Source organism: Python bivittatus, unplaced genomic scaffold (assembly GCF_059951505.1).
Source record: "Python bivittatus isolate LINGU-HERP-01145 unplaced genomic scaffold, Pbiv_v1 ctg000070_np1212, whole genome shotgun sequence".
Taxonomy (NCBI): domain Eukaryota; kingdom Metazoa; phylum Chordata; class Lepidosauria; order Squamata; family Pythonidae; genus Python; species Python bivittatus.
The window spans coordinates 20,756,764-20,772,224 of record NW_028277034.1 but is presented as its reverse complement, the minus strand read 5'-3'; the positions used below and the strand labels follow the sequence as shown (position 1 = coordinate 20,772,224).

At 35.3% G+C, this 15,461-nt stretch overlaps 1 protein-coding gene and 1 long non-coding RNA gene across 4 annotated transcripts in view; one reads left to right on the top strand and one right to left on the bottom strand.

Annotated features, from left to right (window-relative positions):
- The window catches only part of GATB (glutamyl-tRNA amidotransferase subunit B), a 54,126-nt gene extending 48,888 nt beyond the window's left edge, over positions 1-5,238 (bottom strand). The window contains exons 1-2 of the mRNA XM_007433416.4: positions 5,066-5,238; positions 3,341-3,491 (exon numbers count right to left, since the gene is read on the bottom strand). Of these exons, the coding sequence (XP_007433478.2) occupies positions 3,341-3,491; positions 5,066-5,217 (303 nt within the window). The 5' untranslated portion in view covers positions 5,218-5,238. The remainder of the gene's footprint in view (positions 1-3,340; positions 3,492-5,065) is intronic.
- A 26-nt stretch (positions 5,239-5,264) lies between these two features.
- Positions 5,265-15,107, top strand: LOC112541272 (uncharacterized). 3 transcript variants are annotated; one of them, XR_015794532.1, is made up of 5 exons: positions 5,265-5,437; positions 8,565-8,761; positions 13,628-13,720; positions 14,488-14,539; positions 14,785-15,107. It is a non-coding gene; the product is annotated as an uncharacterized LOC112541272 (long non-coding RNA). The 3 variants fall into 3 exon arrangements; XR_003085292.2 differs by lacking the exon at positions 8,565-8,761 and having other exon boundaries at positions 5,265-5,422; XR_015794533.1 differs by lacking the exon at positions 8,565-8,761 and having other exon boundaries at positions 5,265-5,427.
- Positions 15,108-15,461: the final 354 nt, after the last annotated feature.

The window sequence follows — 15,461 nt, the reverse complement described above, 5'->3', positions numbered from 1 at the left end:
CCTCAGGGCATGGGGATTGTGTGTGTGCGCACGCGAGTGAGGTGGTAGGAAGGGCAAATGGTGACATGAATGAGGATGTCAACATGCAAATGCCACAAATTACAAACTTGCATCAAACAATATATAATGGCAGCATTTGAATTATGACATTATGTGCATTTCATCATTTGTTTGCTGCAGATGCCACTGTCTGAAAGTTTTTTTATAAAATTATTGAAAGCAATAATAAAAATAATAGTTTAAAGATAATATTAAAAACAAATTCATTAAAAGATTGGTGGTTGGGATAAAGAACAAAGCAAGAGTCAGTTTGGTATAGTGGTTAAGGTGCTGGCCCCGAATACAGGAGAGGGTGAGTTCTAGTCCCGCCTTAGGCATGAAAGCCACTGGGTGACTTTGGGCCAGTCACTCTCTCTCAGCCCAACCACCTCATAGGGTTGTTGTTGTGGGGAAAAAAGGAGAAGGAAGGAGTATTAGGTATGTTCACCGCAGGATAAAAATCTAATACATAAATAAATAAAATCTAGCCAATATTTTTACATAGAAGTCATGGAGTAAAAAAATAGAATTGATTATTTCTTGTTAGTGGTTCTTGAGGTAGTAAAAACAAAGCAAATCCAATGAACCTGAAGTCTACCAAACCTAATGTAGAGTATGGATGGCTGGGTTCACACATCACACAAAGCCATAAATTTGATTTGATCTATGTTGCTTTCAAGAAACACATGAATCCAACCACTGTGGTTTGTAAATCACCATTATAGTTTAGGTACCTAAACTATATGTACTACCTCATACAGTCCCTGAACATCTTTAGTATAGAGTCCAGAGACCTCCAAAGTTATAATCAAACTGTAATTTTACTGGGAAAGAAGGGGGAAATTATTGAATACACATTTGAAGAATATTAAATTGTTCCAGCTAACTTTAGAGCAGAATTATACACCTGAAGAAGCAGAAGGCAAATTACACCTTGAGTAATACAAACATATCACTATTAATGTTATCTGGCAAAGTACTCCATTACATTAAAAAAAAAACTTGTTCAGCCTTATCTAGTATAGTAAATAATACAAAGCACTTTGGACATATGTACCAAGTACTGGCAAGAAAGAAACTCCCCTTGCTGGAGATGCAAAACATCAGATCCATTTTTTCTCATAGGTTAACTAGCAAGCTGATGGCTAATTAGGAGGATTTATCATTTAAAAAGCCAGTTTGGCTCAAAATAAACCACTACTGAGCAATTGTGAAAAATAAGTCCTCTTAAAATGCACAGAAGCCAAGTATAACGTGCAAGTTATCTGCCCACAGCCAGTATGTGCAGATAGGAATCTGCTTTTCTCATTTTATTGAGGGAACTTGTCAGAGATACAGCAAACACTACACTGTGTCATCTCTCAGATTTTCAGGTTACATACAGCAAAACCCATACTTGAAGATAGCAGGGTGGTACACAAAATGTGAATACATTTTGTTATAAGCTCAATATGAAACATCTTATCCATGAAGGATTTTTATGAAACATTCTGAAGTAGCTCTTCCAAAAAAAACAACAACAACTCAAAATGGCTCAAGTATTCCATGAGCTGGTGACTTAAATATTCTGGCTATAAGAAACATAGGAAAACAGAAATACTTTCCTTATTTTTCACTCCACTACAAAAGAGTGGGTGGCGTAGCAGTCCATCCTGACTGTTATTGTCTCTCTAACTACAAAGACATTGGCCAAGAAGATTATTAAAAAAAAATCATAAAGAGTACTCTTGCTGTCAGCCAACCTACAGAAAAATAGCTTTACAAAATGTGCTTGTTGAAGAATGAGGACCTCAGCCACAGAACCCCAGCTGAGATAGATTGCTCCAGTCATAACCAATTCTAAGTGACTTATGTGCCCTACTTATATCCATAAGGTTTAAAAGTGCTTTGTCTAAAATACAAATAATATGTCAAAAAAAAAAGAAGCACCAGACAAAAATAAAACTCAACATTTATTACATTTCCGATTACAGATTATTCTTATATGAATAACATTAATATGTGTGGATAGAAAAAAGTACTGCTGATTTTGCATGAATTTACAAGAGCAAAAAAAAAGTGAAACAAAACAAAAACAAAACAGAACAAAACAAGATGTACTACTGCAGAAAAATCTATAAAAGACCAAAATCCACTTTTAAATGCTTACTGAAGTTTAACATTAACAGGGCAAAAAACCGTACACAGTTGCAAACCCACAACAAAGTTCAGTATAATCAACCAATATAGTACTATCAATGATCTTGGCTTTTCCAACCTCTGCACTGTTAGCAAAATCTTAAAGCACCCATGCACACTGTTATATTTATCTGCCTTCATTTATCCAATTAATTGATTTCTTTTGCAGGCTATGTGCCCGCAGATTAAAACAGAACACAAAACGCACATGCAACTGGCATCATGAACACTAATTTCCCCATAACAAAGAATTTTAAAAACAGTAATAATTTACTTATGTATCAGTAGGCAGGCTGCTTTGAGCAACAGGAATAACAGAGCAGACCCCACAAAGGACATCATACAAATGCTTAATAACTCTTAATAAATCTAACACTTCACCCTACATATTACTCCACCCTATGTATCACCCCATCCAATCTATGCAATAGCAACAGGAACATGAGTAGTCTCTCTCTCTCTCTCTCTGTCTATAGTAGAGACAGAAGGAGAATAAAACTACTCATATACACCCAAATCTTCTTAATAAGTCCTTCTTGGAGCCTCTTGTGAATACGGTAAACCTTTTACTGGGTGGTAGTTAAGCTGCTCTTACCCTGTTAACAGTCTTGCTTCAACACATAGCATAACTTCCAGGGGAGCTTAGCTGATACCATGGAATTAATCACTATGGAATTCCTGAGGCAGTATGGTCGGTGTCTGTACAGCTTTAGACTAAATAAAAATGTGCTTTTTCGGTTGGGCTTTTGGGAGAGAATCTGACCTGAGGTCTTTATTGTTTCAAGTCACTCTCTCTCAGTCCAACTCACCTCACAGGACTGTTGTTGTAGGGAAAATAGGAGGAGGAAGGAATATTAGGTATGTTTGCTGCCTTGAGTTATTTATAAAATAATAAAGGCAGAATAAAAAAAATCTAAAAAAAAGATTATCCTGTTAGGTTACCTGTCTCTGATATACTCTATGTTCTGCTTTGGGTTCTGACAGGTGTTTTTAACCATGTTTCAATAAAACTGCATTTTGCATTTTATGTACTGTACATTACTCTGAGCTTAAAGGTCATTCCTTTACTTAGAAAAGGACAGGTTCATCTTGTTTTATTTCTATTCAAGACAGAAAAACCTACCGGTAGAGTGCCAGGTAGAGAAGCATCCAGGAATGAAACTAGAGAATTAGGTGGAGCTGCAAACTGGACTTGGGAACAGGAAAAAAGCTTTGAGTTGGATGAGATCTGTGCATGGATTTCCAAGCCTACAACTGCTGCCCAGGAAACATCACTAAAAGAAAGCCAACATGTATAATCACTAGTTAGATAAATGCAATTAAAATTTTAAAACAGTTGGGAAAGGGGAAAAAAATCAAGCACAATTAATACTGGAACAAAATGGCAGGACATTAAAAGAAACTCAAATTCTGAACAGCTTAATTAAAAATTGTGTATCTTAAAAGCAAGGTGTCTCAAAAGATTTTTCAGATTTGTTGGAGAGATGCCCATTCTTATATTCAACATCTATTTTTTGTCTTATGCATATCCTGTCAGAGGATCACTTTCAATAGAGAAGGTGTCAAAAAAAATCTGTCATTTGAAAAGTGGAACAAAATCTACATAGCCACTGAAAATTTCACTTCACACATCCATATCTTCATATGAATGAGAGAATGGAATAACTTTGCAGTAAATGCTTTACAGAATCTAAAAGCAATGATCTGGACTTGTACAATAACATAAACAAATAAATTAGTTTATTTTAATTAGTGAAGTCAATCTTATGCCATTGCAATGATAGAAGCACTGAAATCAATACTTGGGATCCAGAAAAGCATTAACCAGATAGATTTTTTTTTCTTAAGAAGATGAGAATTGAGGCTTCTCTATTTTTTTGTAGTGAAATAATTGAAACCATAATGAAGTGAGGCTCCCAATATAATCACACCTATTAATAAAAATAGACGTTTTCAGAATAATTTATATAAGTTCCCGATTATTATTTTACACTATATCTCTCCATATGCTGTGTTCAAAATATACTGGATGGAAAACCAGATAATACAGGATATATATTTAAGAGCACATCACAGCATACGTCTTAGGTCAGTGCTAATTTAGAAAACAATTGGAAAAGAATTTTTTTTTTCTCTTGCCATTATGATTGTAAGGTACAGTTTGGGGCTTCCCAAACTGTATCCTACATAAAAATTTGTTGTTTATGTAACATTTGAAAATTGCACGCAGTTTAAAAACTGTTGCTGTGAATACAGTACTTTCCTTTATAATTACAGGAAAAGAAAATACTTGATATATGAATATTAATACTATCATTTAATTTAATTGTTACACAGAAATCTGCTTGCAAGATAGTGTGCATTGCAGTCTCCACACAATAATGAAAACAAGAGTTTATAATTGCATCACTTTTAATCATAGTAACAAATGTTTTTCCTTCTCCATGCTGCAAGGGAAAAGTGCTAGTTATGAAGCAGCCCACGAATTTATGCAGCAAAGCAGCATGACATTAAGTCTGCCAGCAGGTAAAGATAACATCAGCTTGAATTCTGTACCACTTTAACTGCATCTTCCGTTCTATTTTAATTTTGAGAAAAATTAAGTTGTTATTTTCCTTATACTTTATTAACTATCTTGGTTTATTATATTTTCATCCAATACAATAATACTGAAATTAATAATGCCTATATAGAAGAAATGACATTTTTGATCTTGGGAGAATGCTTTCGCGTTTCAATCCGTACTAGCGAGCCGCTAGAACAGCGGGGAAGCGTGAAACGCGACGAATTTTTTTTAAAAAAGCTTTAGTCATCCAAAAGCGACAAACTGGACTATCTCCAGACATACCGGTTCTCTTTCGTTGTAATCCCCTTTGAATTCCAGCAGAGCACGCTGGCGGATACCGCTCTCTTCCAATCTCTAAGTACGGTGACATTCTCAAAGCTAACTTTTCCAGCTCGAAGCCAAGTAGGGTAGCGTCGCATCATGGGGGCCGCCATTTTGCTCAGCGCTGGGGAAACATCAGGTGATCTCGTTCTTATAGCAAGGTCTCCTGGGAAATGCAGTCCTGAGCTTGCTTGAGAATGCGGGATGGCAGGACAAACAAAAGCCTTCAGTTCCCGTGATGCTTGACGACTGACCTGCTTGACTCAAACTGGGAGACGAACGGGGAAAGCGAGCAAGAGCTTCGGGACTTTCATGCGGGTTAGGTAGAAATGAGTCAGTGATCCGCGTTCGTTGTGCAGGCAGAGAAGCATTAGCTGCCTGTGAATGGGAATGAAAAAGAACTAGAGGAGGTGTCGTTCACGGGGATCAGGCAATCATATCGTGACAGATGTTCTATAAATGAAAACTAACTAAATAAATAGCATTCCTATAATTAATGTTTGCTTTCCCTAGGAAAGATTCAAATAGAAAATTCTGTTGTTTATTATCAATTCCATTCTCGAGCAATGGAGAATCCCTCTGAAATAGGACCGAGGCTGTTCATGCCTGATTATAAAGCAAAATTATTGAAGGCCAATTAACTTTTTGTTAAAATGTTATTAGATTTTGTATTTTATGGCAGTGAAGCATGCCTAGTCACTAGAAACACAGAACAATAATAATTATGGAACGCTGTCATTTGGCTGTGTGTGTTTTATTATAGGGCAGCTTTGATGTTTTAATAGATATTCCCTATAAAGGAAACACATTCTTTTATTTTCCCAAGGGCATAAATAGTTGTTGCCTTTCTATATAGTTAAATATGGGAATATTTTAAAGATTAATAGCTTGTCTGGCCTTGAAAAGATGGACATTTTGTAGGTTATGCTACAAGAATTCCTAACCCTTTCCCTCATGTGGTTAAATGGGAGTATGTTACTGTATAGATATTCTGGTGCTGATAACTCTTTTCTTGAGCATTTACCACTTGGATTTATTTCTGACGGCCTTTTTATGACATGCAAATGACAGCCCTAGGAGCTTTCTTCACCTTTGAGCAACGCCATGGAGTGTTATTTGCCCATAAGCAATTGAATTAGGACAGTATGTATAACCCTCATGGCAAATTGAATATAGTACAGCAGAAGACCCTTAAGTGCTATAATTCACCCAGGCTGTGACACGCACAAGGCTGATCAGAACATTCTTAAGGCCTTGGGCTTGGAGGCAAAACACTAACTTTATCTCACAAAAACAAATGGATAAGAAACACTGCAGATGCCCACTGTAGGAATTGGCATAGAGAACCGTATTCTATAATATAGAGCTCCTACAGCTTCACTGAGACATTCTTGTCATCATTGTAGAATGCTTGTTTGAAAAGATGATGAGTCATGGGCTTGTTGAGTCAGCAGCTGAATTTTTATCCGGCAGAGGTCAGTGGAACACACAAGCCCTCCGTAGTATTTTATATCCCTACAGACATCGGGATAAGCACTGTCAGTTTCTTTAGGAAAGATGGCAATATTGTATAGAATAATTGCCCCTGTTTTGTTTGGGGCAAAATAATTATAATAGGGAGATAATAACAATAGTAAATAATTATGATATGGATGAAAGTAATGTTCTATGCAATGAAAATAGGATTTATGGAAAGCAAGATTGGAAAGGTGAAGCAGTTTGTATTACAGATGCTACATAACCAATTTTTTATTTTTATTTTTTTGTCTGCGCTCAGTCATTGCTGACCCTGCAGTGACTGCTTGGACGAGTCCTTGCAGTTTTCAAGGCAATTGTTTTTCGGAAGTGGTTTGCCAGAGCCTCCTTCCTAGAGCATACATGCTGAATTATACTTTTCCATAATGAATGGTGTTCCTAACTAAGCTGGCAGCTAGATGTAGCAGATTCTTGTTTATGTTTAACTGTTCCATCCAGATTTAAGCTGATGTTTGTTTGTTTTCTGAAATTCTCTCTTTCTGCTCAGGATGAATTGAACTGCTATAATAGCAGTAAAGGAATTGGAGGCAATCCCTCCGTGACACTTCAGGAAGGAATAAAGGCCATTTTAGATCTTAAATCATATGCATTTGCGGAGCTTTGAAAGGTTTATTAGAGTTTCTGGCATCTTTTATTATTAATGGAAAAAAAGTTTTGTGCCCCAGCACAGTGGGGACATCTATATAGGCACCAGGTATCATCCCATCCAATTTATTATTGGGCTGATTATTATGGTAAAAATGCATATATTCTTCAGTTTGTTTTTCCTTTTTTATTATGTTCATGAATTTAGCAGCATGTTGGGCAATGAAAGTAAAAACAGCAATACATAACTGAATATATATATTCAGAACTAATCATGTTCAGTTCAGCTGGATTTGTTCACAAATAGATTTTTACAGTTTAATACAGCATCTTCATGGTATAAAATGAAAAGCTTCAACTTGCTCTTCAAATTGATCATGGTAATACAACACCAATAACTCTGAAACATAAACTTATAATAAAACAGAATATAAAACAGAATCGTATAAGGAAAATGCAGTAAAAATAAATCATAAAGTTTATCTTTAAAAAATTCTACATGGAATCAGTTTTGTTTCTTCTTTTGTTTGGCTTGATGCTTTGCTTGCAGAAATTATAGGTTCAGTCCTTGGGACCTCCAAGTAGGGCTCTAAAAATACTTGCTGAATCTATGATAAGTGACCATAATATTGGGCAGATGGTCCAACAGTCTATGTATGATGGAAATTGTGGCCCTCCCAAAATTTCTGAACTACAATTCCAAGCATCCTTCACCTCAGGTCATATTACTGGGGCTGCTGGCAGTTGTAATTCAATAGCATCTAGAGGCTTTAGATTCCTCTTTTAATTGGAATAATTCGGAATAATCTGAGGAGAATTACACTGCAGAGATACTCTTCACAAAAGTCCATCTTTGTAACCAGTACATTCTTTGTATTACTTTATGTCTCTTGAACAATAATAAGAGCAAAGCTTTGGAGGAAATGGCTTTCAAATGTTTTGGGACTTATGAGTTGTATTTTACAAAGTATTCATTCTCTTTTCCTTTCTTTTTTCAAATTCTGAGCTAACCCAGAACTTAAGCTTAGTTAACTGAATAACTAAGTTATTCAGTTATAATACTGCCATTAAAAAGTGTGTGAACATATGTCAGGATGCCTAGTGTTCTAGAGCTGTAACTTTAATTCCCTCATTGCACTATCATAAAGTATTTAAAAAGATAGGGGACCCCCCCCCAGCTTTGCTGATATCATTAAGTGACCCTGCTAAAGAATGTTCAAATTAGGCATTCTAATGCAAAACATTTTGGTTAATGTTTTACAGTGGGACTATTGGTGCCATTGATTGTGGAGTTGTCTTAAGAACTATACCTGAATGTATAACTATCTATTTTTTTCAGTGCTTGTGGTGTCTCCAGAAGAATACCTGATTTAAAACTTGGTGATACTAATTGCTATTATTATTAAAACCCTTACTTAGCCAGATATCTGGATAAGTGGGAGTGTTGTTAAGATAAGGTTGAATGAGGAAGTTGAAGCAGGATTATCATGAGCTTTGCATAATAAAAGGTGCTGGAGTTCTTCTTTGGAATAGCAGGTGATTTCAAAAACTATAGGAGATTATTATGAAAAAAATCACATGAAAGGTATAGAATAAACAAGCTGAGTTGGGCAGGATTAAAAATGCACAATATGAAGAATCTGAGTTTTTCCATTTAAATTTCATGAAATGCATAAGAGGTAACTTATGTTCTGCAGGCATGTATGCAGATTAACATACTTGCTTATTCATTATGTTATCAGGAAAATCTGTACACACAGCATTCAGAATACAGATATTCATCTTGAGGATTACATAGAAAATATCCACACAGCCTGGAGTATCTGCGATAAAGGATAAGAAATAAGCTAGAATCCCTATTAACATTTTAAGAGACAAATTTGGCTTTGGGACAGTGAGCTCTAGTCTTACTTAAAACACCAGCACTATTATATAAAAAGAAAGAGAGTAGAGAGTGATATTAAATGAGAAAACCAGGTCAAACATTACAGGATTACATGTACAACAAACATTTTAAAAGGAGGTCTATAGCACTAACTGGTTTAGACAAATATCAAGTCTTCAAAAACAGTAAACATATATAACCCAATAAGCAGAAATTTGCCTAAGTAGAAAAGGAATGAGGAGAGTGTCTGATAATATTCAGAACTTTTGCTGTTTTGTTCTTTAAATGGATAGTCTTAATTATGTAAATATAATCTGTCCATAACAGATAGTTTAGATACAGGTAATGTCATTGTTCCCTTCTTATTTAATAAATGTCACATTAACAATTACCATTCAATGGTAAGTTTTAGAAGAGCTCTTGGAAGCCAGATCCAAGGATATAGGGAGGTCACATGCTGCTTGGGGCCTCAGGTTGTACATCCATGATACTGGGACTGCCTTTGAAATGAATTAAGTCTGGAACCAAATTCCCATTTGAGATAGCAGTTGCATTCTGAATTCACCAAACTTCCAATTCCTTTTTAGTCTCTAGTAATGGATGTTAATTCGGCCTGAAATGATTCAGTGAATAACTGAATAAATGATTGTTGCCTTTCATTCCAAACATTCATATGTGGTTCTAAATGCATATTCAGTTTTCCAGAGGACTGGAACTGGCAGTCCAAACTAGTCACTCATTTATAGTAATTAAGTTTGTGAATTGCATTCATTTCATCTGGATTAACTTCTTCAATTATAAAAGATTCTACTACATCTATTCTGTTACTGGCCTACTTTACTACCATGTATATTTTTAGGGCTCCCAACAGAAAAAAACAAGTCTCTCCTAAACACAAACAGAAAAATTGCAAGGTGTATTCCATGTTCATCTAAACATATAAGGCAAGTCAGGGAAAAATATATACCTTTTTTAGACAGAGTCATCTCATTTCTTGCAACACCAACATATGTTCTTGTAAAGTAGAATAGAATTAATGAATAGTGAAAACCAAAAACCTATTATTTATTGAGCACTTGCTTGCTGCTGTTTTTGTTTCTATTTAATCCAAGTAATATCACTGTTCATAAAATGTTCAAGCTCAATTGCTCCTCAAAAATCTAATAAAAGTATATTACCCATCAAATTATGTTGCGCTATTCACATAAAAATGCACCAAAACCAACAGACATAAGTAAGATGTTGATGCAAATGTTTGAAAACTGTTTAAGTAAATATCCATTATACATAGTAACTAATATTATCTTCTATAAAATCCCCAGTAATTATGGCACATGGGAACAATGCTACTACCCAAAAGTTAAGCAAAGAAATGTTCGTCATCAGTTTATTACCCTGACAAGACAAATGTCAGTCATTTACTCTATTCTTACAAGTCAGCAACTTATTAGAGATTCTTAGGTGGAAGGACAAAAGGTTTGCCACAGGAAAAGGAAGCTAAAGATTTGATTAGCCTTGCTTTGTTACACCTTGGGCTGCTATAATCTTATAATAGTGCTGCCTTTTACATATTCTTGGTTTTAATTGGGATACCCACAGCATCCAGTTAATATAGGCTTATCTTCCCATGTGGTATATGCCATGATTTGTCAGCAATGCTCAACTATCATTTTCATTTGAAAAAAGCTATGCCTATAATCTTAAAACAGAAAGAAATCTCAAATACCTAGAAAATAAATGTCATATTTGCAGACCATCACAGCAGCATATAACTTCCAAAACAGCATATAAGACAAAAAACATTTTAAATAATTGTACAACAAAAATTGAATGATGTTTAAGAAGTCTGACACAAATCAATACCACAATTCTAGTAAGACCTAAAAATGATTATACTGTAGTCCTGCAACCAAAGAAAGGCAAACTTTATTTATAAATTTAATCTACACTATTCATAATTGCAATGGAAGAAAATGATTTTAGATTAAAATGTTCAGGAAGGGCAGAGGAAATGAGGATAAAATTTGTATATCAGGTTCACCCTTTTAGGATGAACTCTGATGTAAAGACATTGGATTTTTCTGGAGTTTCTGATTTGGCATTCTGCACTCATCATACAGGATTGCCTATCCAGCTACAGTCTTCTTATACATACTTTTCTAGGGCTAAATACTACTGAACTGAAGAGAGGAATAAGATTGCAGTATTAATAACGGTAGTCAGTTCATCAATTAAAAGTAACTGTAGTATGGCTTAACTCCATTAAAGCATTTGATGAGTTACAGTGGTCTTTCTTGTATGACTTATTAATTAAACAAATGTTGATAATAAGAATTTAGAAGTAAATGTTTAGAAATAATATTTAGAAATATTTAGAAATAATAAGTGGATTAAAAAATAATAAGCCACTTGTAAGAATTAATTAACCAGAAGTCAGCTTATGCAGAGATTATCCTTTATCCCCGTTTGTTTTTTCAATATCCCTTATCAGAGATAATATTAACATTAATTGCATCATAGAAAGCAAACAAAATTAACTGATTTACTGATTGCATACTTCCTGTATGAATTTGAATGCCTGTATTTTGAAGATGATTTGAAACAGTAATGGTTAAAATAAAACTATGTGAAGAAATAATGACATCAGATTAAAAATCTGAAATTGTTTGTATAGGCCGAGGTTTTTTTAAAAAACAGCAAAATTACAAGGGAATGAAAGTATACTTCTTTGCCCACAGAGATATCAACATGAGGTCAGATCTATCAATTGTTTTAAAAAAAGGAATGCAAAAAAAAAATTAATAATAAAGTAATCATACTGAGAAGTTTGGGTGTGTGATATCTACATACCCAAGGTAGTAGGTACTACCTAGGTATCTACATACCCAAGGTAGTATTCCTGGTTTATTCTTTCTTCCTATCTTCCTCTTTAAAAATATTCCCTTTATTGCCAATGAAATAATTCAGATCAGTTAACTTTTTATCCAGTTAGGAATCTGGTAAAGGGCTCAGAAGTCTTCAGGTCCATAGTTCCATCCTACCTTATGGACAAACCTCAACTGTTTTTGAGGTTTTTAAGATCAGAAAGAGGCAATCATTAAAGCTAATAGAGAAATAGGAGGAAGAATCTCAAGGTCAGCATTCTGTTCTGCAATGTACATTGCAATAATTTAATGTGGAGATTACAGTGTGGCTAGGGTTCACAAACTTCCTGCAAAAGGAAGACACGTCCTCTGTCCGGCAGGCATAGTCTTAAAATCAAATATTATCAGGCTTTTTTAAATATCTAACAAGCTTCCTCTTCCTGTGTAGCTTTCTCCCTGGTGCAGCACTTTCCTAATAAGTGTTAACAGGAGTTAACAAGCTCCACTCTGTGACCTTAATTACAGTAGTTGATTAGTACCCTCCAGCCCCCTTGTCCTGCTTGAAATTGACAAGACCTTAATCAGTTACACGTTGAAGGCTTTTGCCTCCTAACAGGCTCTAGTGCATTCCTTTGATTGAAAAACCAGTGGTTCTGATACTGGAAAAAGAAATTGCATATATATATCAGCCTAACTACATTTTTTTTTTTGAGGGGGGATAGTTTTTCTCCAGTAATTTTTGTTGTGGATGCCAAGAAAGTTAAACAGTGTGTTCTCCTTTTCCCCCTATTTGTCCTCCTTTCCAGTTATCTGTGTCTTCCTTTGCTTGTCCAGATATCTGGTAAGGCTAAGCCTGACTCACTAAAGCTAGACTATCATTGTCTAGTAAAGGTTGTGGCTGATGCGCCAGCTAGATTTAGGCCCTTCTTGCCACTGGGCCATCTTTGCCTCCATTGATAGCTTAGAATCAAGGCAATATCTTAAATTATATACACTTTCCTTTTGGAAAATAAATAATGAAAACAGCAACAATAACAACATTTGGTATGTGGATGTCTGTGCAACGTTAAGGAGACATGTAAAGCTCTTTAATGCCTCTTTAATTTTTTTTTGGCCAAAGAAATTTCCCACACATTAAAATACTGCCATCTAAAGAGAGATGCACTTTAGTTATCCATGTTTTAGATAATAAGCGTCAAAGCTAAGATACTCCTATCTTAACTCCTTATTCTATATTCAGTGAGTAAGGCAGGGAACTCACCTAGAAATCCCTGTAGATCCTTACCTGGAAGTACCTCTCATTTAATTGTCCCTATTGTATTAATTATGTTTAATCTGTTAATGTGTTGGGGGAGGAAAGCCTCTAAAGTGTACTAGAGAAGCTCAGAATATTATAAGACCTTTTATATCAAATAATCCCAGCCATCATATTTTTTCTTGGTTAAAAGGGAACTGCATGGAGTCAGGACTGGTAGATATCTTCTTTAACTGCCCCAAGTAAATGTTTAATGTTATCATTGTAGTAAAGGTTAGTGAGGAAAATAACTTGATAAAAAAAATTAAACATTACTTCTGGGCAACTGACAAGAAGTAGCATGTTTGTATCTCTCAGTCATTTCAAAAATTGTAATAGATGGTATCCTTCGTTCCTAGGCTGCACTCAATTGAATTATACAAAAATATCACATTCAGGACATAATAATGAATGTTCTCCTTTCCTTGCATGGAGGAAATGACAATTTCAAGGTAATGTCAGTACATACACCAAGAAGTGAATGTCTGACTTTCTTCTTCAGAATGTAAAACACATCAAATAGGATAAATCAGATAACCTTCTGCATTACAGTTTCCCAACCTGTGCTCTCCAGTTGTACTGAACTCAAACCCCATAAATCTTGAACCTTGCTGATTGAGAATTAAGGGACTTGAAGTCTAACACATAAAAGTTGAGGAAGGCTGCCTCAGATATTTACCAGGTGTGCAAGACTATAACAGACTGGGGAAAATGCAATTCACTGCAATTTAACATCTGTGTGATCTTTGGGGGAGATGTCCTAAGCACACTGATGATCTCAGCTGTCCCCCATTCTAAGCTAGGGATGTTATGGAAAGCCTGAAGCAGTGTCTGGAGACTGTCGGGTTCTGGATGGGGTGAAGTAAGCTTAGACAGAAATGCTCCAATCCTGAGTTAGTCTTTAACAATAAACACCCAGGAACAACCATCCCAGTCATACTGTGGGTGGCATTGCAATCAGAAGGAACTGATTTATAATTAAGCATTCTGTGTGTGCATATCAGCCTTTGTGAGAGTAAGAAACTAGCCGTAGCAAGGCTCAATGAAGCAGGCTTTCTGTCATAAACTTATTTATAGGAAATACATTATAGGCATAGGCAAAGACTAGCACCTAGCTAAGTTCATCCTAACAGCATGTGCTTTGTGTGTGCCTGAGCAAAGTGAAAGAGCACGTGCTTTGTGTTTGCCTGGAAATCATATGTTGGTTTCTCTCTTACAGACATTCACAGCCAACATAAAAATGCCTACAGAAAACCATTCGAGCACTGTTGGTGAGAAGTGAAAGCCTTGGATTTGTATCTTCTAAATGAGCTTAAGAGAGTCTTCTGAAGACTCCTGAGAGATTTGATAGTAGAATATTATTTAAGTTGATGTAATTATCCATGTAATTCTTTTCTTCATTGAAGTAAGTGGGATTCTGAGGAGAACATCAAAATGCTGAAAAGACTGTTTGAATTATATTTAAATGTATTAGTTTTACAACCTTGAATGAAGAATATAAATTCTTCTATTTCAGATATTGAACTCTACTAGGAATGAAGCCTCTCTACATGTGTGGATCTGGTTATTGTCCTCATTGTCCCTCCCCCCAAAAAAGCCCCCAAAGTGTTTATTAATAAAATCAAAGAATCTTGGAGCAAGTAATGGAATGTTTATGGACATGCAGTCATTGGAGCTTTTTTGTACAGCTATATCTAAGCTATAATTCTGCCTGCACTGCTTACAGATGCTGTAGTTTATCAAGAGACTTATTGGGATATAACTGCAGTATAGAATAAACAAACTGGATTTAATAAAATAGACTCACCTTATTTGGGAATTGGTTCACACCTTATTTGCAAACAGCTCTTAGTCTCCTACCATGTTCTGAAATAGGAGGGCTAGACCAAAGACCTTGACTGCAGGCAGCAGAACCCTTTAATAAGCTACACTATTATCATATTTAATGCAATAGAAGGGAGAAATTATTAAGCATGCAAGAAAGACTATTAATTGTATTTAATGTGGTATAATTTAATTGCATTTATATCAACTTAAATGTCATTTTATTCTAGTCAATCACTTTTAGACTTGACTATGTTTTTTAAGTATACCCCTTAGGTTGCCATTAATATACTTTCTATGTCTCTTGGACCATCAAATTTCCCCTTCCTGTTTTATGGGTTACTGGTATAAAGCAGGGACATGTCAGTT